This window comes from Aplidium turbinatum, chromosome 10 (assembly GCF_918807975.1).
Source record: "Aplidium turbinatum chromosome 10, kaAplTurb1.1, whole genome shotgun sequence".
Classification (NCBI taxonomy): Eukaryota; Metazoa; Chordata; class Ascidiacea; order Aplousobranchia; family Polyclinidae; genus Aplidium; species Aplidium turbinatum.
Window position 1 is genome coordinate 5,721,213 of NC_137481.1, and position 24,497 is coordinate 5,745,709.

At 37.6% G+C, this 24,497-nt stretch overlaps 2 protein-coding genes across 2 annotated transcripts; one reads left to right on the plus strand and one right to left on the minus strand.

Annotated features, from left to right (window-relative positions):
- Window positions 1-222: 222 nt before the first annotated feature.
- LOC145778411 (prostaglandin reductase 1-like) lies at window positions 223-9,558 on the plus strand. Its single transcript, XM_082589889.1, has 9 exons — window positions 223-382; window positions 1,001-1,046; window positions 2,140-2,190; window positions 2,319-2,486; window positions 3,148-3,265; window positions 5,778-5,933; window positions 6,430-6,535; window positions 8,340-8,464; window positions 9,090-9,558. Exons 1-9 carry the CDS (start codon window positions 277-279, stop codon window positions 9,204-9,206), a joined length of 993 nt encoding a protein of 330 aa, XP_082446015.1. The 5' UTR covers window positions 223-276; the 3' UTR covers window positions 9,207-9,558.
- Window positions 9,559-12,074: 2,516 nt separating this feature from the next.
- LOC145777988 (prostaglandin reductase 1-like) lies at window positions 12,075-17,834 on the minus strand. Its single transcript, XM_082589364.1, has 9 exons — window positions 17,612-17,834; window positions 17,196-17,241; window positions 16,691-16,741; window positions 15,831-15,998; window positions 15,276-15,393; window positions 14,610-14,765; window positions 13,964-14,069; window positions 13,145-13,263; window positions 12,075-12,574 (listed from the first exon to the last, which is right to left on the minus strand). Exons 1-9 carry the CDS (start codon window positions 17,715-17,717, stop codon window positions 12,458-12,460), a joined length of 987 nt encoding a protein of 328 aa, XP_082445490.1. The 5' UTR covers window positions 17,718-17,834; the 3' UTR covers window positions 12,075-12,457.
- Window positions 17,835-24,497: the final 6,663 nt, after the last annotated feature.

Below are 24,497 nucleotides of genomic sequence, written 5' to 3' on the forward strand. Positions count from 1 at the left end.
AAAACTGACAGTTGATTGCAATTCAAGACGCCCTCAACGTTAGTCCTGAAAAAGAGCCTAAATTTTTCTACAAATAAACAGCAATGTGATAATAGTTTCAAAAATGCGATTTGCTGTATCGACATGAGACAATAGTGTTGTGATAAAAAGTCATTGCTTGACAATTGTCGATAGCTATGCTTGGAATAAAGTTAATTCTATTTTGTATACTTTTTTAGCATTACCACTTAAAAGTTGTCTAATTTAGAAAAAGTTGATCTTTTTTTAACAACCACAATGAAGACTAAATATTGGGCTAAAGTTTCAGATTTTGAAGGTCTTCCAAAATTATCAGATTTCAAAATCATTGAAGAAGAAATTGATGAAAATTTAAAAGAAGGAGGTGAGCCTAAGAATAAGTATGATCTACGAAAGTAAACTGTATACAGTATATAGCCATTGTTTATTTTATTTGTATTATCGCCTACCCTCCATATCTTGGCTTAGCCAGTTTTTGACAATGAAACAATGCGCATAAGTATTGTAGGCTGCGCATTTTCAAGGACTTGATTTAGACCAGGGGTGGGCAACGCGCGGGCCGCATGCGGCCCTTTATCTTCTTCCAGCTATTTTTCCCCAAATAAGGCTATTTAAATTAAGGCTAGTTTCATCTCGATTTACACAATTTCGAAGCTTAAAAAGTGATATGACCGTCTTTTCACTCCCCTGTACCTGTGAAATAAGTTTTGCGCCTGTAGAAATTCAGCTTGAATTGAATGCACTGCAGGAGGAGGACATTCTTGTACAAAATTTAAATAAGATAAACTGCATTACTGAAAGTATGAATTAGTGTTTATTTGATGTGCGGCCCTCCTGTAAGCATTACATTTTCCTAACTGGCCTTTGTATTGAAAAGGTTACCCACCCCTGATTTAGACTAATCGAGATTTTTTTGTATCCCTACTGCCAGTGTCCTTATATTAGACTTGATAAAACTAATTTATTAACTGTTTTCTCTTAGAAATTCTCACCGAAGCTCTTGTTGTCAGCGTAGATCCGTACATCAGGTAGGAAACTTGCTAATGTTATGAAAATCATGATGAATCACTAGGAAGAACATCATGATCGATTTAATATACTGTAGCATACATCGATGTGTAGCCTACGTTACATTAGTACAAGTGACGAAAAGCCTAATTTATGATCTAGTAGAGTTTAAGTTTATTAATATCTTGCTGGCTTGATAATATCGCATCGCGATAATGAGCTTCCTGTTATCGGGTACATTTTACAAGCGCTTTGTCTGGGTTGCCACTCTTACCTTAGTATTTTTTAGTCTTCACAAATAAGATTGACAGTAGTGCAAAAGGACGGTAGTTGTAACCTACTGCAATTTGTTTTATTAATATTTTGATTCTTTCTCACATCTCAATATTTTTATCGCATCGTAAACTTTTAGTATTGTCTCATGGTGGCTCCAACCAAACTTGTCAGCAAAATTGGCCGATGAGTTTAAAAAGTGATTGAAAAACAAACGTATGATATTCCTACTGATCATCATTCTGATATAAGTTTATCACACATGTTTTATAAAAAGGAGGTTGGAAGCGCCAACACTTGCTCGTAAGATTGTGCTACCGTACTGCTACTACTCGTATTTGATTATCACAGAAGCAGCAAAAGCAATTGGAATTGGCGATATTATGCTTTTGCTTGAAGATAAATTGGTATTCCTATTGGCATCTATTCCCTTGAAAGGTTTAGTTCCTACTGAGACTTGAACCAAGTTTCATGTCATTGCATCATTTGTATATCGTCAATTCGGTTACATAAAAGATTACTTAAGCTGCCAACGGGGTAAATGAGAAAGCTGCTAGCTTTTTATCTTAGCATTTCAGCGAAACAAATTGCTGCATTTTTATTAGTGGAGACTAAAAGCACGATAGCCTATAGAACTATGCCAAAAAAGGACATATGTGGGCTTTCAGTGGAACAACATACTGTCTAACAGGGTAGTCTTACAAAGATATAACTAATAGCTCGAGATAGTGACACTGAATCAAAGAATGTATTTCCTTGAAGAATGATATAAAACTTAATTTAATCGTCATAAAAATTTCAATATATTTTTTGCAAATAATTTAACTTACTTTTTTTCAGAGCATTTCCGTTTCCAAATGGCGTACCGGTCAATGCATTCCAGGCTTCCAGGTATTATTCATTTTGTAATTTTATGAACTATCAATGGATAACTTGAACTGTAGACTATAATAAAATTAGAGACAAAACACGTTAAAAGCTAATATTACTTATTAAACTCGAATTTATTTTGCAACCAGAGTCATAAAAAGCGCAAATAAAAAGTATCCAAAAGGAAGCATTGTGATGTTCCATGGAGGATGGCAAACTATTTGCAAGACAACAGATGAAGATGTTTGGTCAAGGGTGGATGACGTTGAACCAAAAGTTAAAGTCTCTCATGCAATTGGAAGCATTGGAATGCCAGGGTATGAATTAGTTTACATTTAAGATAAATAGTGTTTGGGTGTTCTACAAATTTTTGGGGTTCCTACATATGTTGCAGTCGGTGGCGTAGCATGATTTATTTGATTTGGGGAGAGGTACTCCAGAAGCACAAGTATTTAACTTGACATAAAAATTAGGCAATTTTTACTCCATAAAATTTGAAGTTATCAATTATTATCCAATAAACGCCGTTGTGATAAAACCTGGCCACTCTCACCTTTGTAATTCAGCCTATTTGCAAACTCATACGATATTCACCGCACGAAAAAGACTCATAATAGACAAAAATAAAAACATATACGTAATTTGACATACGCGAGGTTTTTCAATTTTTCTGAATTCGGCAAACGGGTTTTGAAGGAATAAGGCCTAAATATTATTGAAATTAGCCCACAGTAAGTAACAGAAATTTAACTGTAACTAGGCCTGCAGAAACATAGAAAAGTAAGAGTGTTTGTATCATTTCGCAGTCTTGTTTTAGCAAAATAAATTAATTTTAAGTAACTCTTTTGAGAAATCAGTGAGAAAACCACCTTAACTGCTCAACTGGCAGAATACCATGTAATAAAATCCGTTCAAACGATTGGAACGTTTCTAAAGTTATTGATTGCTGAAAAGTTTCTTTTTGTATTCAAATATTAGTGTTGCTGCTTACTATGGATTATTGGACTACTGCAAACCAAAAGAAGGCGAAACGGTTTTCGTGAATGGGAGCGCTGGAGCTGTGGGTAGTCTAGTCGGACAAATAGCCAAGATAAAGGTGCAATTTTTTAAGCTTTGTTTTTAAAATATCTGTTGATAATGTGTTTCAACTTAATCCTCTCCTTTTTGGGCCCATGATTTCAAATTACTGTATATTATTTTTGCGTAGTTCTTACGTCAAACAATTGAACAACCTGTGATAGTAGCACTCAGGCCTTTGTATTAGGTCATCGTGGCAGTGTCATAAAAATTAAACTTGTATGTTTAAAAGTTTATTCAGTGCAGCTGTTTAAAAAACATGGGTTGGCTGGTAATGCAAAAATGTCGCGTCTCATAGGCAAATGGTTGGATAATAAGCTACACAATAAGGATAGAAAGGATTTGCAAGTGGTATGCCTTTGTAGGGATGTGCTGTCCCGGATTTACAAATAGTAATGTCACTGTATAATGTGTGCACTGTGTGATCATGTAAGCAGCTGTTTGATATGATGGAAATGTTGCTTCTTCCAGTCATGATAGAATTTGACTACAAGTAGGCAAAATTTTCTCTAAAAACAATACAATCACGTTGGCGAGTTTTAATGATAATGTTATAGTTATTTAATAAACCGTAGCTTACGGGTAACAAGATCCAGTTTTATAAGCTACAAAACGATAAATCATTACTGTATATCTTCCGTCGCGGTTGTTTTCGTACTGCAACATGTTTTTGTTTATACAGACTTTTGCAAATTGTTTGCTTTATTGTTTGCTATTTTTCACTTTTTTTCTAAAAAATGATTTTACAATGATTCGACAAATCACATGTTTCCACAATCTATCAAAGAATATACTTGTTCTAATCACCGAAGTTGTGCTCTATGGTAAATATAGCTTAAAATAGAAAAATAAAACATAGTAACTTTAGCGGGTTTAGCATACTTTATTTCACACAAAATATAACATAATTAAAATAAAATAAACTCAAACGTTTTCGACACGTACGTGTGTCCTCATCAGGAGTTAAATCTGCAATACATAAAATGAAAAATCGTAAGATAAATTTGACTATGCACTGTAACTGTAACGACACTCTGGACTGAAAGCACAAACTGAACAAAAGGCTTCCATGATCTTAGTCTGAAAATCAGATCTGCCTCGAGAGATGATTTTAAATTGGTCGATCGAGACATTGTCAGTGCACGTTTCACAAGAGGCGATGTGCTCTTTGATTGCACTTTTAGTTATTAGGTTTGGATTTAAGTGCTCCCCTGCCCTTGTCAACAAATGTTTGGTTGACATACCAATGTATGTCTGGTTTGCGTCACGCAAACAACTAAATTTATACACAACATTTGAAGAAAGAGCAAAAGGGGTAGGCGACTTCAGTTGAAAATATTACTGCACTTTAAATGTTTTATACACAGGATGAATGTCACATGAAAATTTCTTTTTTATAAGTTTAGCTAGGTTTTTTGCAAAGCTTGTTGAATCTTTTCCTAAAAAGGGTATATTAATAAAATAACTAAAATCTACTTCTTCAGGCGTGTCTTTTGGTTCATCAGCCATGAAGGTGTTTAAGACTTTATTGAAAAAGTGGGAAGGATATCCATTTAAATAAAACATGTTTTTTAATTTCTTGATTTCTTTCTGAAACAACTGATCATCAGAACACACCAAACGAGCACGAGATAACAGACACAAGATTAAACCAGATTTCCATTTGCTAGGGCATACAGCGTTATAATTTAAAAACAAGCCAGTGTTGGTAGGTTTTCGCCAAATCCAGATGTCAAAAGAATTGCGTTTAATTTCAATTTCAACATCTAAAAAAGCGATGGTATCATTGGATTTTTCAAGTGTAAATTTGATATTTTTATGTTGCGAATGTAAAAGGTTTAAAAATTTTGAGCACGATTCATCATCATCAAAAATGGCGAAAATATCATCAACATAACGTAAATACAGTTTGGGATAAAAATCACGATAAAATTCAAATATTTTGGTTTCGATGTGTGCGAAGAAAAAGTTTGCCAGTGTTGGGCCCAATGGGGAACCCATGGTGACGCCATCTCTCTGTTGAAACAAACTATTGTTGTACAGGAACATGCCTTCTGTGGCTAAATGCAATATTTTTATGAAGTATTTTTTCGCAATGGGCGGTCGATTCGGTTGGTTTTCACTAAAAATATGGTCAGCAATTATAGTAATAGTTTCTTTCAGAGGTACGTTAGTAAACAGAGACACAACATCAAAACTCACCATGCGACTATTGGGTGGACACTTAAAATCTTTTAACTTTTCCATAAATTGATTAGTTGAATTAAGCATGTCGTTACAGTTACAGTGCATAGTCAAATTTATCTTACGATTTTTCATTTTAGGTATTGCAGATTTAATTCCTGATGAGGACACACGTACGTGTCGAAAACGTTTGAATTTATGTTATTTCAATTACGTTATATTTTGTGTGAAATAAAGTATGCTAAACCCGCTAAAGTTACTATGTTTTATTTCTCTATGGTTCAACAAAGCAAACTCTCTACCAAAGCTTTATAGCTTAAAATTTAAACAAAAAATGCAAATATTAGGGTTGCAAAGCTGTTGGTTGCTGCGGGTCTCAAGCCAAAATTGACTTTGTTAAATCCGTTGGATTTGATGACGCCTTCAATTACAAGACTGAAAAACCGTGGCCTGAAGCTTTGAAGAGAGTCGCTCCAAATGGAATTGATTGCTTCTTTGACAATGTATGATTTCAATACTTCATATTAGCAGTTGTGTGGTGTTATTGAATGTAGTATTCACCACATTGCTTTTTATCTGTATAGTATATTGCACACAGTAAAAGCTTAGTGAGTTTTAGATTGTTTATACCGCGACTATAGTAATTTTTTTACTTTCTTACCTGGACGAGTTTTTAAAAGATCTATTTAAACGTTTTTTATGCAGCCTACAGTAAGTAGGCTATGATGGTAAGCTTAAAGCAGCGTATAATTGTAGCATAATAATAACAGTTTTAGTCAAAATTTCACTATTGTAATCTCTAATCAGCGAAGTGTAATTTATAATTTAAACACTTGAGGCTCAATTTTTCGACTTGAGTTGGGCCTCCTACCATTTAGCCTCCATCCCCATTGTTTGCAGTGATTGCTAGTTTGCTTTGCTTTTGTACTTTGTTTATAAACTTTATTAATTCAGACTTAAGTAAGCTGTAATATTAATGACAACTTGCTTTTTATTTAGGTTGGCGGGCAATTGGCATCAGACACTATGTACCAAATGAATATGCATGGTAGAGTAACGGTGTGTGGCTACATGGGTTCTTACAACAGCTCAAACATGCCGAAAGGTAAGTTACAGCAATTGTAGTATCTGTGCATTTACATAGTTTATATTGGAAACCCATAACGCGCTAGCATGTAATGACTCGTGTCTTACTGTCTCTGGTTCTTTTGTTCCTCCGCGCCAGTTAAATCTGAACTATCAAGTTGTGTAAAGCAGACTAGGCAGACACAACAGTTCTACACCTTTTGATTCAGTGTTTGCAAAACTTCAGACGCAGTAGGTACGAAGATAATGTTTAACTCGGTTTGAGAAATAACGTATTTCCTTTTTTACCAAAGCGCCATCGCTGAACGCAGGCAAACTAGTCTATGTTTCCACTCTGTTAAACGGAAGTTCTTTGCCTGGTTTCCGATTGCTTATTCTTTTTCACAGTTCAGATTCTCTACGCCACCAAGCTTTATTGATTTTGACAGGGCGGTTACACTGCAGTACAAATAGTCCCTCAAAAAAGTAAACACTCAACTCCATAGAAATGAAATCACGTTTAGCTGAGAATCCGTAGCTTAGCGCAACTCTTGTTAAAGCTAGATTAGAAAAAGTAAAAAGTTAGCAATTTACCCGCATCAACACTGGAAGGCGCGCAAAGGATCACCCTGCCGTTCATTATTTATCTTTTTGCCAAAGTTGAAAAGAGTTTGTATTAAATAATTGACCACGTATTTTTCGAAGCCTACTTTTAATTTCAATAGGATGGTAGGTTTTTAATCTTTATCCTCGGACTGACAAAGCCTTGATAGGTTATTTCCAGAGATGTACGTAGGCTATAGCCTACGCCGCAAATTCTACGCCGTAGACTTGCGGTGTAGACTTGTTGTTTACGCTAACGCTTGCGGCCACATTTTTTTGGATAGTTGTCGCTTGAGGCTACGCCGTAAAGTTTTCGCGGTTTTTTAGCGCATAGCGTCAACGCATACTTTTTAATGTCTTAGCTGTTGTTTGCATGTTTTTTTATCAAACTTTCCAAATTTTGAATAAGTTGAAAGAATGTTTTCAATGGGCAAAGACAATTGAAACCAAAACGCAGCAAAATGTCAGATGAACACTTTCAGATGCTTGTGTTTCTTCGTGGAAATTCAAAATAAAACTTGTTTGTTTTGAGTGGTTTATACCGTGTGAATGTTTGGCACCTAGCAAACAAAATGAGTTTACGCTACTGTATGCGCTGACGCCGCCAACTTTTTTTTACAAGTTACGTTGACGCATACGGCGTATGGTTTTTCGAACGTTTGCGTTTACGCTGACGGCGTTAATATTTTTTGCATGCGCGTACATCACTGGTTATTCCTGGTATAGTTTCGCATACTTGTAGAGGGTCTTGACGCAGGGTCGGTTACCAAGATTGACTGAGTGAAGTTTGCGATTGTTGAAGTGTTGTTGCTGGAGAATTATTTCATCCATTAAGTGCCGCTGAATGGAGAGCAGTCCTTAGAATGCGTTGCTCAAGCTCGCACCCCGAGAGTCGAACCAGCGCCGCTTGATCTTGAAGCTTCTTCGTTCACGAAGACACGCGCTAACCAACTGAGCTATCGAGGCAGGCTTAGAAATGTGATTATCTTATATAATATTGTAGAAGTGACGTAACTAGAAAGAAAATTTTAGGAGGACAAAGCAACTGTTAGGGGATAAACGTCATTCAACAATAATTACAATGGTGTTAAAACGTTATAGCCTAATAGTACTTTAACATATTTTAAGGGGCTAAATAAAATATTGAGAGGGAGATTGCCCCCTTCCCCAAGCCCCTCTCTCCCCCCGTGGTTACGTCTCTGTGTAGCTGTGTAAATCAATTAACTCCTTTTGTTTTTTAGCTGACATCATTCAGCCTGCGGTGCTTGGTAAAAGGCTTAATATAAACAGCTTTGTCATGTTTGATCCACACTTTCGTCCCAAGTTTGCAGCGGCCATGAAACAGCTTTCTCAGTGGACCAGCGAGGTGACGAAAAATAATAGCATGTTGTATTTTAATAGTTGAAAACGTTAACGTTAAAAAATATGGATAGACCTATATTTGAAAATCTTTTCCGTTAGAATTCATGCTGTATAGGCCTTGCTATTACGGCTTAGAGCCTATTGTTTAAGCATATTGCAACCTCATTTTTTTTAATTAGGCCTACATACCGCAAAACATGGCAATATGTTAAGGTTAGATAGTCTCTTAATTGACTTGGCACGTTGATTTAGATAAACATATGTTGTTGTTTTTTGTTTTTTTTCGGTGCCTTATCGGTGGAGGCTATAGCTTCAACATGAATCAAAGTGATGTGTTGCATTAAGCCTACTGAAATAAGTTTCGAGTTGCCTCCTCATTTTTTCCTTGTTTAATACTACGCCCACTGCAAATAAGTAGAAAGTTCTACAGAATACTTGACTTTATATGTAGAATTTCAGTGAAAGCTGCTGCGTAGTAAAAGTTTCATTCTAGTTACAAATTGTATTGTTGCTGAAATAAAGAAGAGCGCGTGCTAGTTTGTAGCTAAGAAATAAATTGCCTGCTACAGACACATATTATCAAAATATCTTTAAATAATATTGCCCTAAAACACATTTTCCATTTTTAGGGAAAAATCAAAGTCAGTGAAAAGATTGTTGACGGCTTTGAAAACATACCGACAGCATTCATTAGCATGTTGTGTGGAGAAAACATTGGAAAAACTGTCGTTCAAGTGTCCAGCTGAACACTAAACAGCTTTGGTGTTTTCAAGCAACCGATAAAAATTACTGTCCAGGGGATGTCATTTGTATCTTATAGTTGTATTGCTTGTAAAGTGTGATGTGATATTGTAGCGTAGAAACATAATTTAGACTTTAACAAGTTGACATCTTTAGCAAGTTGACATCCTTAGCAAGTTGATATCTTTTGCAAGCTGACATCTTTAGCAAGCTGACAGATTTTTCACTCTTGTGGAATGGTAGCCTAATGGTATCCTAAAAAAATAACTGACATTAATGTCGTGCATATTTTAAAAACATTCTTGTTGTTTGCCAATAACAGTTGCATATCTAATAAAATCTTAATACCTGAAGACATTTGGTATGTTTGTTTTAGTCAGTCAAATACAGGGGGGTTTAGGTGGTACTTTTGGACCCGGGCCCAGAATATTTAAGGGGCCCGGATTTAAAAATTTCCCTGCGACTTCAAACATTATCAAGATCTTAATATAATCAGATCTAAAGGAATTGCCATCAGAGGTTAAAACAGCCATAAGATGGTAAAGTACCGGGCCCCTTCTGGGTACCGGGCCCACTTCAGTTTTCTTGTAGTAAAATAGCCACTTCTGCCACCAAACAGTAAAATAAGAATTTAGTCTAGTCCTTATAGTGATTTTCTTAACCACAAGTATTACCCGAAACACGAATTTCAAAATAAACAGGCTAATATTAGATCAAACTCAAAAACTGAAATGGCACAGGTAAGAAGATTACTATCCCTATTTCTGCACTAAAAATTAGACCAAAACCGCTTTTCAGATTGCAGCAATCAGCAAATATTTGACCTAGGCCCAAACACTTTTCCCAAATCAAATTGAAAACTTTCTGACTGCCTGCAGTGCTGTAAATTCTCTTCTGGTGAGCCTAGAATGACCAGTGAAACATCAATGGAATCGGAAAGTAATACTCTAGCGCCATGTGACAAACAAAAGTTTAAAAAAGCAACTGCTAGATAGAGATAGTAAGTTTTGCGGTTCAAGAAGTTTTAAGATTGCGCAAGATTTGTTAAATGACCATGCTTAAACGACATCAATAAAAGTTCGTACACAACCTTTATATTCATAACTTTGTCGATGAAGGGGGCCCGAAAATAAATTGATACCGGGCCCGAGAAATCCTGTCAACGGTCCTGGTCAAATGTGTAATGTATAGATACATTGTGTCGTTGCTAGGCTGCAGCATAGGTACCGGTATTCAGGAGCGTAGTCAATAGGCCTAGTGGGCAAAGGAGGCAATTCTCCTCTCCCAAAATTTTTTGCTGGCTGCGTCCCTGTGGGTATCTTTATGAGAATCTTATTCACTTTTAACCCTGAGCTAACGGGTTGTCGCATCAACACCACAGAGCCTCAGGACGTTGCAATTGCTCCTCGAAGTAATGGTAATGAACTTACTATAGAGTTGGTACAAAGTTTTTTTGCAGGCTACCACAATCACATGAAACTGCCCAGACAGCAAAATCCGTCATTTTTGCATTGATTCGACGTTTGCAGACGTACTAAAGAGATTCTCGGCTCCTAAAAGACATTCTCAAAAAAAATTGCTGTATCCAAAGAATATGTGATAGTTTCTTCATGTTTTCGGGCCCCTTGGAATAGATACGGGTCTCTAAATCAATTTTGGATCCGGATCTAAAGGTAGGTTTCCACCTGGACTCCCCTGTCGACGCTACTTCCAACTACCAAGTTGCTTACGAATAAAATTTGGTGTTTTTGCAACCTCATTGATCTAGAACTGCATTGTTTCAAGTAGGCCTAGCCTACACAAAATTGATTTTAATCTTCACAATCACCAAAACTAGAGATCTTGCCCATCATTGAGTGTAGAAAAAAAATTTCCAAAATCAGCGAAGGAAAGAACGCATCAAAAAATGTTGGGAAATCACTGGTATATAGGAAAAATAATCTCTGTGATAGTTTTGTTCTTCAGATAGGCTATAGTTAAATTGATTGATTGAATCTTTATCCTCGGACTTGGAAAGCTTCTTGCAGAGCTTAATCCTGGCAGTTTCGCATACTTGTAGAGGCTTTGAATCACTGACGCAGGCCCGGTCACCGAGATTGACAGAGTGAAGTTTCCGATTGTTGAAGTCTTGTTGCCGGGGAACTATTCCATCCATTAGATGCCGCTGGATGGAGAGCAGTCCTTAACGTGCGTTGCTCAAGCGCACACCCCGAGAGTCGAACCAGCGCCGCTTGATCTTGAAGCTTCTTCGTTCCAGAAGTGACGCGCTAACCAATTGAGCTATCGGGGCGGACGATTATTGACAATGACAAAAACACATTTGATTCGCTTCTTAATGTACAGTAGGCCTACGTAGCCTAGGTTATTTGTTGTTATGTGTGCTAATGTAGCCTACAGTAAATGCTATATCTGGTTGTGGGAATTGGATGAGCCTATGTTGTTGGTTGTCTTCGTGGATAGAGTACCAGTCTTTGAGCCGATGCTTGTGGGTTCGATATCCTATCAGGTCATGCCAAAGACATGATAAAAATAACACAAAATCCGACTCCTACTTAACACTTGGCATGGACTTACGATGCTGAAAGAATTTAAACGGCCATGCTGAAACCATGGTTTTGTGATACCGGTACCGTTTTATTTAAGTTTTTGGTTGTCATAAGCCTGGTCATAAGTCAATTGCTAAACGACGTAATTATTCGTGAAGAACTTCGATTATACAGCAGTTTGATTGATTGTATCTTCAGACAGAGAAAGCTTCTTTGATAGCTTAATCCTGGAGTTTCGCATATTCGCAGAAGCTTTGAACCACTGACGCCGGCCCGTCTACCTCGATCGACAGAGTAAAGTTTCCGATTTTTGATGCGTTGTCTGTAAATTATTTTATTCAATATTTGCGGCAAGTTAGGCTTAATAAAAGAAAATCGACCATGTCATTCTTCTCGTTGATAGAAGCGAATAAGGCCAAAAAGTTTCCATTCCATTCTCATACACTGCGATGCTGAACAAGCTCTACATCAAAATTTACTAGCAAATTCACACGCATAGGAATCTCATTTATTACGTCGCCAATGGAAGCTATGTATTTCGGAATCGTCCGTAGAAGCTTGCGTTTTAGTACTTCTTTTGGTGACACAATTTTGATCACGTCATGGACTACAGAGGTTGTGGCCAATAACAAGTTTAGCAACCCAGATAGCAAACGTGTAGTTAATTATGCTGCAAATTAACGATTGAACAACATAGATGGAACTCGTGTTCAAGATGACATTCGGACAACAGCTTTCCCTGTGTTTTCTCCAGTCAACATTCCAATGAAAGCTTTTGGAACATTCTCGAAGCCATTTGTGGTTGTCTCCCGAACTTTGATTTTTCCCTAGAAAAAAAAATTATCTATCAGCTTGAATCGTTCAATCAATGCATTGCATCGCAGCCTGCCAGCAATAGGCTACTCGTTGGCAGAAGAATATTCACAGGTTCAAACAGTTGATGTACTGGGCGTTCGCTTGCAGTTTCTCGTAAAGCTTACAGATAGGGATTTGTGTGTTGGGTAAGTCGGAACTAAACCTCAATCAATTTAAATTCAAAAGAGAAAGTTTGTTCAAATTGTTGGAGTCGATAATCAACAACCACTTCATCATCATCATAAAGTTGATGTGTTATATTATAATAATAATCGTGTTTTTATTTGCGCCCATTGATAACATTCAGTACACTGCGAACACAGATGAGATACAAGAGACGACAGGAAGCAGCGAAGTGACATATAGTCTTCGAGTCAGCTGCTCCCCAATTATATTTACACAGTGTGATCTCAAAAATTAAAAGTAGGGAGCTAAGGCTTTCTCCAAACAATATAAAACGACTAGTTATATCTGTCATTAGTTTAAAACAGTATTTATAGCAAAATAAGAAGCTAAATTTAACACTGCACTGTATAACCCACCTCACTGATCCACTGGGCCATTTGTTTCAAACCTTCGGGGAATCTTTCCTTCCATCGATGGACCAAGAACCCAGTGATAGTGAGCTCCTTGAACAAGATGGTCGGCTGCAGAATTTCGACTGAAACAAAATATAAATAACCATTTTAAAATGACGTCACCAATCAAACGTGACCCCAATGCTTAATTCCAAGCATTAGGGTGAGAGGATAAGGTTCTCATTATATTGATTCTTCGGCACTAACAAGAGTAGAGTGCCAATTACTTTCTCTCGTCTGCCTGTTCTTCAGAAATTGATTACATTGAGTTGAGATGACGGATTGTTTTTAACAACCAGCCTAAGTCTGGAATGGAGCCAGCTTCGCATGATCGCAGAACGAGCGCCTCATCTGCTGCGCTATCTCATTCCAGGTATGCCACGCCACTCATGTTTACAATACGACAATATATCTACAACAGAAAGATACCTCATATTGCAAATTTATGTACTACTTACAGTATAGTATCCTTGAAATGAAAATAACAGAAGTATCAGCAGACCCAATACTAACAAGCTAACAGCAAAACCCGACACAAAGAGTTAAAGTTTCTCGCCAAGCAAACTTCAGGCACAAACTGAAAAATAAAACAAGGAAAAAAACTTCTACCAAACAAAACAAAACAATCATAAAGTAATTTTCTATTAAAAAAATTAAAAAAAAAAAATTTCTTTGTAGATGTCATTCTACTGCTTAAATGACGCCAAATGATTTTTGTTTCTGGCTGCCTGCAATGATATTTCAGGCAGTCGGTCACCAATTATTGCATTGCGCTTGGTATACCTTTCGGCTTGCTGGTGCTGTTGTAAGCGCTTATACATCCACAAACGGCAACTCGGCCAAACTTGTTCATGTGATCCATAATGTCAGATGCCAACTGTCCACCGACCTGTAAAGCATTGTTGACAAAACGATCAAATTGTTGCGTGCAGATGCAGAGAAGTTGCGAGGACAAACTGGGTCCGGTAATAAGAGAATAGGCTATCGGATCCCTTTGGAAATTAACAAGCAAGCTCTAATCAATGTATTTTAAAGGTCACTCCTTCATTGAGAAAACACGGCCATAGTATTTTTTTGTACGATTTAACGTTAAAATTTTCCGGGTTCTTAAAACGACACAAAATCTAAAAGCACCCCCGGGATTACCTGCAATGCCACTGTGCAGATAACAACACATGCAAACAGTAGCCTGAGTACACTTTTTAAACTAGTTTAATTTTTGCAACGCATGAAATACCTTGAAACATAACCTAGTAATAGTGACAATTTTTAAATTACACCTTTCAAGACGGGTTAAACCAGATTCAGTTTCATGTTGAAAGAAGTAGCTTACAGTCGTAGAATTTATAAGCAAAGAAGCGAAATTACACTTGATTGTCTCATATTGTAGAAAATAAAAAAATAAGCTTGTAAAAATGCTCATTCATACATTGTCAAAGAAACAATCGATTCCATTCGGAGAAATTCTCTTCAAAGCTTCGGGCCACGATTTTTCAGTCTTGTAATTGAAGGCGTCATCAAATCCAATAGATTTAGCGAATTTTACTTTGTCGTCTGTTCCACAGCATCCCATAACTTTGCAGCCCTGCATGTTAACAAATATTGAAGGTAGGCAACTTGACTAAAGTAGTAAACGACGTCTAGATAGCAATTGCAGTGGTAAATGAAGAGGCTTCAGCACAATTGTAACTCTTATATTGATTATCTCAACAAATGCATGTACCTCCAAGGCAAATCATGGACATTGGATAGAATCATGATACGGCACGCACAGGAGAGTCGGCTACTGTGGTATTGTCAACGTAATATTAGCATACCCCGCTGTAGGCCTATCTACGTAAGAAATTGGTATGGCACGAAACGTGGCCTTGCCTGTAAGTGCAGCCAAGTTCTGCAGCGTAAAATATATTGCTACGAATTTCACTTGGGAGACAGAATGCAGTCAAAAGTTTCTTTTGTTACTGTAACGAAGTAGCCATCACAGTATGACAACCAGTACCGCAGGCTACCCTTTCAGGTAACTAAGAAACACACACGTTGAAGTAGAAGCTTAGCCTAATCTTGTAAATTTGGTCAATGATGCAGAGCAATCTACCTTGATCTTAGCGATTTGTCCGACCAAGCTTCCCACAGCTCCAGAACATCCGTTCACAAAAACTGTTTCGCCTTCTTTCGGTTTGCAAAGTTCCAATAGTCCGAAGTACGCAGTGAGCCTGCCATTGAAAAGAAATATTGAGGATTCGAGGAATCACAATAACAATTATGAACTAAAATTCTTGAAAAGAAAGAAATTTATTGTCGAGCACGCTTTGTAAGTTTTGTTCTTGGCTGAAGTGATGCCTACAAGCTTACCATCGCTTGAAATTCATATCGTGAAAGTATGCTATTTTACAGTTTTAAATTAATGTGTTTGCAAACGCGTTGTTCTAATATCACGATAGAAGTAGCTCACACAACTTCTACACTATCAAACTTGGTCGGCTGTATCATTGCAGGTTGTTTTAGCAGCCAATGCCAAACTGACAGCTGAAAGGTTGCTACAGCTTACAGTGTATCCGTGGAAAGGATGGTTTGAAGAAAGCATATTTATTGAAGTAAAAAAGTGAGAGAGTCTTAGAGTATTTCAAGTATTTCTAAAGTATTTCAATACCCTGGCATTCCAACAGATCCAATTGAATGTGTCAATTCAATCTTCGGTTCGATCGCGTCCACTCTTGACCAAATATCGTCTTCCTTTGTCTTGCAAATAGTCTTCCACCCACCAGAAAACATCACGGTGCTTCCTTTAGGATACTTCTCATTCGTGCTTTTCAATACTCTGTGTCACAACAATCGAAGGTAAGTTGTAGGCTACGTGAGGACAAAACAGTTAAATTGCGCAAACTCGCTGCATGTCATAGAGCAAATCAACACATGGTGACAAATTAAAAATTAATTTCTTGCGTTCTTCCGGTGACTTACTATCACAAGATGTTGAAATAATGAGTAGGTTTTTATCTAAGCGCAAGAAATTAATTTATACTTTTAATGCCTGGTGAACACTGAACAGTCCTATTTTGTACTTGGTGGTAAACCATCAATGTTGCCGTTCATCCAATGAAATGAAGTTATCACTTGGCTAAGCAAAAACGCAAGTTAGCAGATTTTTTGTTACTCAAAACCTGGCTGTGTTTGCGTTAGTGTACATTGATCCAGAAAGGCTTTGTATGTTCACACATAAAAAGTTTTTGAAAGCAAACACTGTCGTCATTTCTCGCTGCTAATTGATTGAGAACGCCTCTTTCGAAGCTTAATCCTGGCAGTTTAGAAATAGAGCTTTTCAACCCATGAAGCAAGTCCGGTCACTGATATTAACAAAGTGAAGTTCACGCTTTTTGGTAAAGAGCTGTTGTCTGTAAATTTTTCGCTCTACCAGGTGCCGGTAAATGGAATTAGACATACCAGATCGCTCGTTTCATGCTATTGTAGGCTACTAAATCTGGAATTAAAAAAACACACAAGTTCTCTTACTTGGAAGCCTGAAATCCAATGATTGGAATTCCCGGGGGGAAAGTATATGCTCTGAAAAATACATAAATATACTTCATAAAATTGAAAATTTTCCTTGTGCACGTTGAAATAGCCAGCTGCATGGCTAAGTGGTGAGAGCCCTGGTTCGACGTCCTATAGGGCGCCGGTTTGACACCGCTCAAGAGCATGTGGCTGTGTCTTTAGCAAGAAATTTTAAACGTGTGCCGTCGATTGCGGAGTGGGGCCCCTTCAACTATAGCCCTAGATTTCTCTCATGATTATGAGCAATAAGCTGCTTTGGACAGAAATACCTACTCCTTTTTCAGGGCTATGGCCTACTGAACTAAACGTAGCAATTTTAGTAATATATACTAGTTTATAAACTCCAGATTGAAATACGACTCGTCTGCATTGTAGACCAACAGAACAAAGATACAATTTCTAGCTAGATATAACACAACTTTGTTGTTTCACAATCAGTCCAAGCATAAGAATCCAAACTAACCTGATAAAAGGATCGACGCTAACCACAAGTGCTTCAGTGAGAATTTCTACAACAAAAATATTAATGAATATTAATAGCTCTATAAAAAAGAGTGGCGAGCAAAGAAGAAACCAAATGAAGCAAGGTCTTAGTTTTACTAGGTTCTGAGGCAGTTTTAAATTAAAATTCTCAAGGTTTCTGATCGTTTTATTCATCAACTTCCATGGAAATGAAACATTTTATTTTAAATATATTAAATGGTTAGATTCACAAGAATGCGAACATTTTGCTGCTTTCGCATAGCCATTTTTCTATCATTGTTACAGCTGCAGTATATTCTACACTCCTACAGATTTGGCAAAAAAAATTATTTCTCTCTCTAGATTTTTTCATTGTGCTAAACTTAGTGCATTGTAAAACAGTGTCAATAATGTTACCTCCTGGTTTCAGATCTTCATCGATTTCTTCTTCAACGACTTTAAAATCGGATAATTCTGGAAGTCCTTCAAAGTTTTTAACTTTGGTCCAATACTTAGTCTTCATTTTAATGTAGTTGTTAATAACTTAATAGTAACGTATAATGTAACCGTAGCTATAACAAGGATATAACTTAATTTTGTTTTTAGCTTATTTTCTTTCGCTTCCGTTTTGACAACATTGGCTACCTAGCCTAAGTAGGCTAGTCTACAAATAGCGCAGTAAAAGATGCGAACACAATAAACACAACAAATAACTTATTCCACAGTAAGGTGCGGTCATCAAGTTAGGGTTGAGGTCACGTCAATTTATTTTGTTTCCAACTACCAGGGCTGTGGAGTCGGAGTCGTGGTGTCGGAAGGATTTTGGCGTGTCCGGAGTCGGAGTCGTTTAAAAAAGGCCGACTCCTACTCTGGCTTGATACAAACCAATAAAACGTTTGTTTGCAAATGTTTTTAGGTGCATTTGGCATTTTTTGAAAATTTGGTCTGGCAACCCTGGTCAAAGCCAACCAGTTACAAACCTCGGAGTCGGAGACCTACATTTTTGCCCGACTCTACAGGCCTGCCAAATACGCAGCCAGTGATGGGCATTATCGGCGATAATTTACCGGCGATAATTTACCGGCGATAATTATCGCCGATAAATTTTTATCGCCTATCGATATCGCTCAATTATTTTTTCAGTTATCGTTTATCGTTATCGCCAAAGGCAATATTTGATTATCGCCGATAAATTTTATTTCGGATCAACACACAAGTGGAAAAACCATGAAAAGTAATATTTTTACTAGCCACCTAGTTAATGAAACTAAAATTGAAACCAGTTCTTCTTCAGTGCCTGAAGTGTGTGTGCACAGGTCGTTGTCAGGGGAGGGGGCACGCCCCCCTCTGCAGCGACGGCCCTGACAACACAATAATTATTAAAGTTGCAAATTGCAATAAAATGCATATGTAGGGACCCGTGATGAATGTCTATTGTTTTTAACTTTCTACAAAATAGAATTCTCCCATAATATTTGCGTTTCTTAGGAAGCTCACTTGTTTTGAGCAAAAGTGGTGATTCTGTTGTATAGCGATTGATGGCTCAATTTTCTCCGTTTTAGCAAAACGTTGCATTATGACGTAAAATCATTATGACGTAAAAACTTTGTAACGCCAGCAGCGTATCTGCTGTCTTCAGGGGAATAAACATTTATTACAAAAAAAATGTAGAACCCCTGCACATGCAACAATTCTCTTGTTGTTTTGCTTCAATCGGCAATCGCGAGCGAATTTTACAATTAAAATGTAAGCGCACAGGCGACTTTGCTGTCAACAGCCCTTTAAGCAGAAAGCAAAATACAAAGTTTGGAATTTTTTATGGTATTTTCATTTGATTTAATTATTTTGCCTACTGCACGTGAGCGGCAGTGTAACTGAATTGATAAAAGCATCCAACTGATATATGAAGGTATAACTATAAGCACGGCGGTTACCTCAGTGGTTTGATTCTGGATCAAGAGGTTGAAGATTCGATACCCACTGGCGCTGTTGCGATTCTATTCATGCATAACCTACAAAAAGTTTTGTCCCTTTACAGTATATTATGTTCGATTTTTCGTCATGTTGATGAAAACAGTTCGTGCTGCATGGGATGGGGCAGTGCTAACCAAGATAAAAAAAATTATCGTTATCGGACATTATCGGTGATAATTTTATCGTTCACCGTTATCGCTTAACTTTTTTTTGGTTTATCGTTTATCGTTATCGCTTTAGGCATTTTTCGTTTATCGTTATCGCTTAACTGAAAAGTAAGTTATCGCGCCCAACACTGTACGCAGCTACGTGGTTTCTACAAGAATCGAGCAAACAACACTCTGACCTTACGTCATTATATACGTACTTTAACTTAGACAGCACCATCAATCCAATCGGAATATGTACAATCACGTTATTTTTACAAGTGCCATAGCCTATAATTGTTTCTAATAAAACCAAAACGTACGGTTGAGAACGCACACGACTTAACAATTACATGTGTTGCTAACCTTGTAATCTTTATGATATACTTTTGATCTGAATCACGTCATAATAACGTTCATTGTTTGCATTGAAAAACAGCACCACGGTTGCTGCAATACAATGCCACTTCGGGTGGTCCAGCATTCTACCTGAGGCACGAGTGAAGATTTTGTGTGACCGAACCGCGACAACTGCACGCATTGAGCGGCCTTCTATGCCCTCCTTTAGGTTGTTCGTCTCTTTTTTAGTTTGTTGCATCGTGGTTAACTCCTCCGAATGACAAGTGGGTGGTGGCCCATGTATTCATCTCCAGTGGTCGGTACGGTATACGACATGGTAGCAATATCCAGAAATCTAGCGATTTTGAAAGGCGTTTGGCTACACTTTTGTGGATTGGCTATTTTTGGAAACCGATTTGTAAAACTGTGTTTGGTTACTTTTTGGCAAAAGTTTGGATCCAAAATTGTTTTGAATCTGGCAGCCCTGGTATATGATCTCTACCAAGATCGAATCTTTTAGTTTTAGATACCGTATTTTCTTGAATAGAAGCCGCCCTCGAATAGAAACCGCACGATTTGATTAAAAATAAACAACAGAATACAATGATGAACAGCTTTTTCGCTTCTTTACTGATAAAAGAAAACAAAAAGAGCTTGCACGCATGGAAAAACAGCAGCTGTCACATTACACTTGTGGTCGGATAGTAATAGAAAAATAGAATAATAACTTTTTGACAAAAAAGAGCGCAGATTTTATTGTCACCTAATCATAGGCTTACCATACGTCCCGTTTTAGGCGGGACAGTCCCGCTTTTTAACGTCTTGTCCCGGCGTCCCGACCGGTCAGCCAAACGTCCCACTTGGGCGTTCAGCCAGACAGCATAATACACGAACATTACCAATTAGCATGTTCTCGTTACTGTTGTTGCTGTGTAGCGTACCGGTAGCCTACTTGCTGAAGGTGAATGCGTGATTTTGGGCAAATAATGGGCAAAATAATGCAAAGGCAAAAGGGAAAAATAATGTTTTCTTCAAAGTGAAAGAAAAGATCGAAAGAGATCTGACAGGGATCGGATGTGCAGCTCATATTGTTCACAACTGCCTCCAACATGCTGTGGATACTCTCCCTGTACACTACAGTATGTGTCGAAAGTCTTGTTGTGAAAATCTATAAATTTTTTCACATTTACACCGTTCGAGTTACTGAGCTGAAATTTTTTTGTGATTGTAGATATTGAATATCAGCGTATCTTGCAACATGGCAATACAAGATTTATCTTTTTGCTACCAGCTTTGCAAAGAATACTTGAAATGTTTGAGGGATTAAAAAGTTACTTCAACTCCCAAGAAGGTTGTCCTACTCTCATCAAAAAATGCTTCGAAGAATTAACCAACACAAGAGCTCTATTTGAAATTTGTTCATGGGCAGTTGAAATACTTCAACGAGACTATTCTAAAGTTAGAAAAGGAAAACGCTAGTGCCGTAGATGTGGCACATGTTCTGTCAGAACTAAAGCTAAATTTACTTGAAAAGAAAGAAAACAACTTCATCCCATCTGCAGCATTGACTTTCTCAGGCAAGCTAGAAGAAGCAGGCGAAGTAGGGTAAACGTAAACTTGTTTTACAAGGAAGCAAAAGATTTTTACGATAAATGCTTATCGTATCTGGATCTTTATGATGGTTCTTATAAAGATGTGCTTCCTCATCTTTGGATCGACCTAAACAAAGAAATATCCTGAGGGCGTGTGTGTGAGTCTGCGGAAAAGATCAACATGATGTTTGGGAAGCAGGTGATTAACAACGACTCTCTTTTTGACGAACAAGTACTAGTGAAACGGCACATGTCTGAACGTTGTAAGGAAGAGAGCTGACAAAATGCGCCTTTGAAACAAAAGTGGGTCGAGATGTTCAAAGAATTTGAAAAAAAATGCATACGCGTTTCAAACTTTCAAAAGCTGGTAGAGTTCATATTTTGTTTACCAGGAACATCCGCACCCGTTGAAAGAATTTTTTCCATCATGAAGAGCATGTGGTCTGAGTGCAGAAGCAGGATGCTGGAGCAGAACGTGAAAGCCGTTATCACATATAAAATCAACACTGATTGGTCCTGCTCTGACTTTTACGAGAATGTAAAATTGAACAATGTCTTTTTGAAGAAGGTGTTATCTACAGAAAAGGGATTGGGCGAATAAGTAAATTCGCAAATGCTTGTACGCAGTGTTGGGTAAATTCAGTGCAATTGGGAGTTAGCCTACTTATCGACTTGAAAACCGCAGGCTATTTTATTATTCTTTCTTCCTTTTGCTTTACAGAAAAAGTCTAAATTCGAATTATTTTGTACCGTTAACGTCAATTCCTTTCTATTTTTCGAACTGAAACCGATATTTAGACAGAGAAGATGCGCATGACTCTTGATGACAATACGGTCAATGAAGACAGCCGGGAAGGCTTTAAATGTAGGCCTATGTAATAACATCGGAAAGTGTAAAGTTAAAAAATCACAGCTAAGTGGTCTTGGTCTTTGGAGGCGTCCCGTTTTGAAGTCACAAAAATATGGTAAGCCTACCTAATCAACACTACCGGTTTTGGTTATGTTTGCTTTACACAGATGCGACAATAATAGCAGCAGCCAGCAGCCATCGGCTTAGCCTAGCGGTTTTACAAAGAGACATTAAAATTGCAGTTGACTTACTGTTTCTGTTTTCTTGTTACCGGTACTTTTGGTAGATAAACTCGAATGCCCACTGAGCACCAACTAGAAGACAAAAACGTTCATATTAAAAAAAATAGAAGCTGTCTTCGATTGGATGCCGCACAAAAACGTTCAAAAAAAATAGTAGGCCTAACCGAGGTTTCTATTCAAGAAAATACGGTAGCCGCTTCCTTTGGAGGGTATCCCCTTCCCCTTGACAGGCAGCGAATAACATTTTTATCAAAATAAATCAATTAAGTAAAACGCTTTGGACACTGCATGCCACCGGGAAAGTTGGCAACACTTACGAGCTCAGCACCCACTAGCTAGGTCATCAACAGCTGCATGGACGACCATAGCCTACACATGAATAACGTTCACGTTTCGTCTGTTTACCTGTTTCTGACGTTTAACTGTTCCTGACGTGCTACATAATGATCTTTGTAACTTTAGCATTGCTGTTGTTTGCCGACAAAGAAAAATAAATTGAATTGAAATTGAACGGTTTAAAATACTTTCTGAATCAAGAAGATTACTGCGTTTAACACCTTTGCCCAGTTAAGGATAGAGGTGATCGTACATTGCAATCTTGCTTTATGTCTGGCAACCTCGTTTTACAAAGTTAACCATTCATAAATCATTAAGACCAAATACCAAAAAACCCTATCCTATATGAACAAGTTGCTGACTAATCTAATTCTGTTCACATTTTACAGCGAGTATTTGTGAAAACGTATTTCCACCAAGTGCAGAGACTGCACTTTGGTTTATTTTTTCAGTCTGCACTTAGGGTTGCCAGATTGATAAAACAAAAAAGGCCAAATTATAGAAAAAAAGGCCAAACCTGAGGTTTTGTTCTCTTTGTTGAAACCAGTGGTGTTTTTGCACTTACTTTTAACAACAAATTAGATAATATAATATTTACCCAGTTTCTATTGTTCTACATGTCATCTGTTACAGAAGAATTGCTTAGTAAAACTCCTGAAAAAAATGCAATCCATAAAATACAAACAGATAGGTATGGAAACAATTACAATACAACATTAGGCTAAGCATCATCCTGTAGACTAAAAAGCCATTAACGTCCACCAGTGAGACCCTGGTGACTAGTGAGAAGGAGTAAATATTGGCATATCACTTAATGCAATATGAAATAGTATGCTTGGTGTTGTGTTAGTCTGATATTTTGTGTGATGACTGTTAAAAATTTGAATTCTATGGACTTTGAGTCTGATTGCAAATAAATAATAATAATATATACAATATTTATACTCAATACAATTACTTGTAGGCTACATTAAACACCCAACACTGCAAAATCAGAGAAATTAATTGCATTTATGTCCAACATTCTTCCACAATGAGCACTCCTTATTCCAGGAATGCTAGCGCCTCTGCCATTTCGTTACTGCTAGTTTCACCATAAACAATATCAGAAGTGAAACGCCTTATCATATATGGCACTGGCAGGGCCGGATTTACCAATAGGCTAGGCAGGCTGAAGCCTAGGGCCTCAACGTCCAGGGGCCTCGAAATTCGGTTTCGAAGTTTGTAATTCTTTTAAAAACTTGACAAGTTTAAACCCTAACTATAAAGTATATATAATTATATCCAGTGATGTACGCGCATACAAAAAATATTGACGCCGTCAGCGTAAACGCAAACTTTCGAAAACCATACGCCGTATGCGTCAGCGTAACTTGTAAAAAAAAGTTGGCCCAGCACATACACTAGCGCAAGCCCGCAACCAGGGGGGGCATTGGGGGCATTTGCCCCCCCCCCAACATTTTTTGAAAAAATTTTAAGCGTTCTATGCAGTATGAAATGTACTATGGATAGACGTACGTCGTACACGTATAGCCATACTGAGAGTAGAATGTAGACCAGTGGCTCCCAACCAGGGCGCCGCGGCACCCTGGGGTGCCAATTGTAATGCTCAAAGGTGCCGCGAGATATTGCAATACTGCAGCCCATTCTTTATTTTAACTTTAACCCGTGAAGTGTGGAATTTATTTATTTATTTTAACTCTAATCCACGGTAAGCCTTTGTTTTCTCGTCCAGGAAAAACAGCGCGAAAGAGATTTTGACTCGTTGCTGTTTTTTCCATAAAAACGTTTGAAACGCATCATTATTGCCAGGTTTCATGATTT

What these genes read in the sequence shown, in the direction of transcription:
- LOC145777988 (XM_082589364.1), bottom strand. Translation starts at nt 17,717, where the DNA reads ATGAAGACTAAGTATTGGACCAAAGTTAAAAACTTTGAAGGACTTCCA. An exon ending in TCGATTGTTTCTTTGACAAT is followed by an intron (nt 14,070 to 14,609) that starts GTATGAATGAGC and finishes AATGCTTTACAG; the next exon opens with GTCGGTGGACAGTTGGCATC. An exon ending in TGGCCCAGTGGATCAGTGAG is followed by an intron (nt 12,575 to 13,144) that starts GTGGGTTATACA and finishes TTTTTTTTCTAG; the next exon opens with GGAAAAATCAAAGTTCGGGA.
- LOC145778411 (XM_082589889.1), top strand. Translation starts at nt 277, where the DNA reads ATGAAGACTAAATATTGGGCTAAAGTTTCAGATTTTGAAGGTCTTCCA. An exon ending in AGCGTAGATCCGTACATCAG is followed by an intron (nt 1,047 to 2,139) that starts GTAGGAAACTTG and finishes ACTTTTTTTCAG; the next exon opens with AGCATTTCCGTTTCCAAATG. An exon ending in GACAAATAGCCAAGATAAAG is followed by an intron (nt 3,266 to 5,777) that starts GTGCAATTTTTT and finishes TGCAAATATTAG; the next exon opens with GGTTGCAAAGCTGTTGGTTG.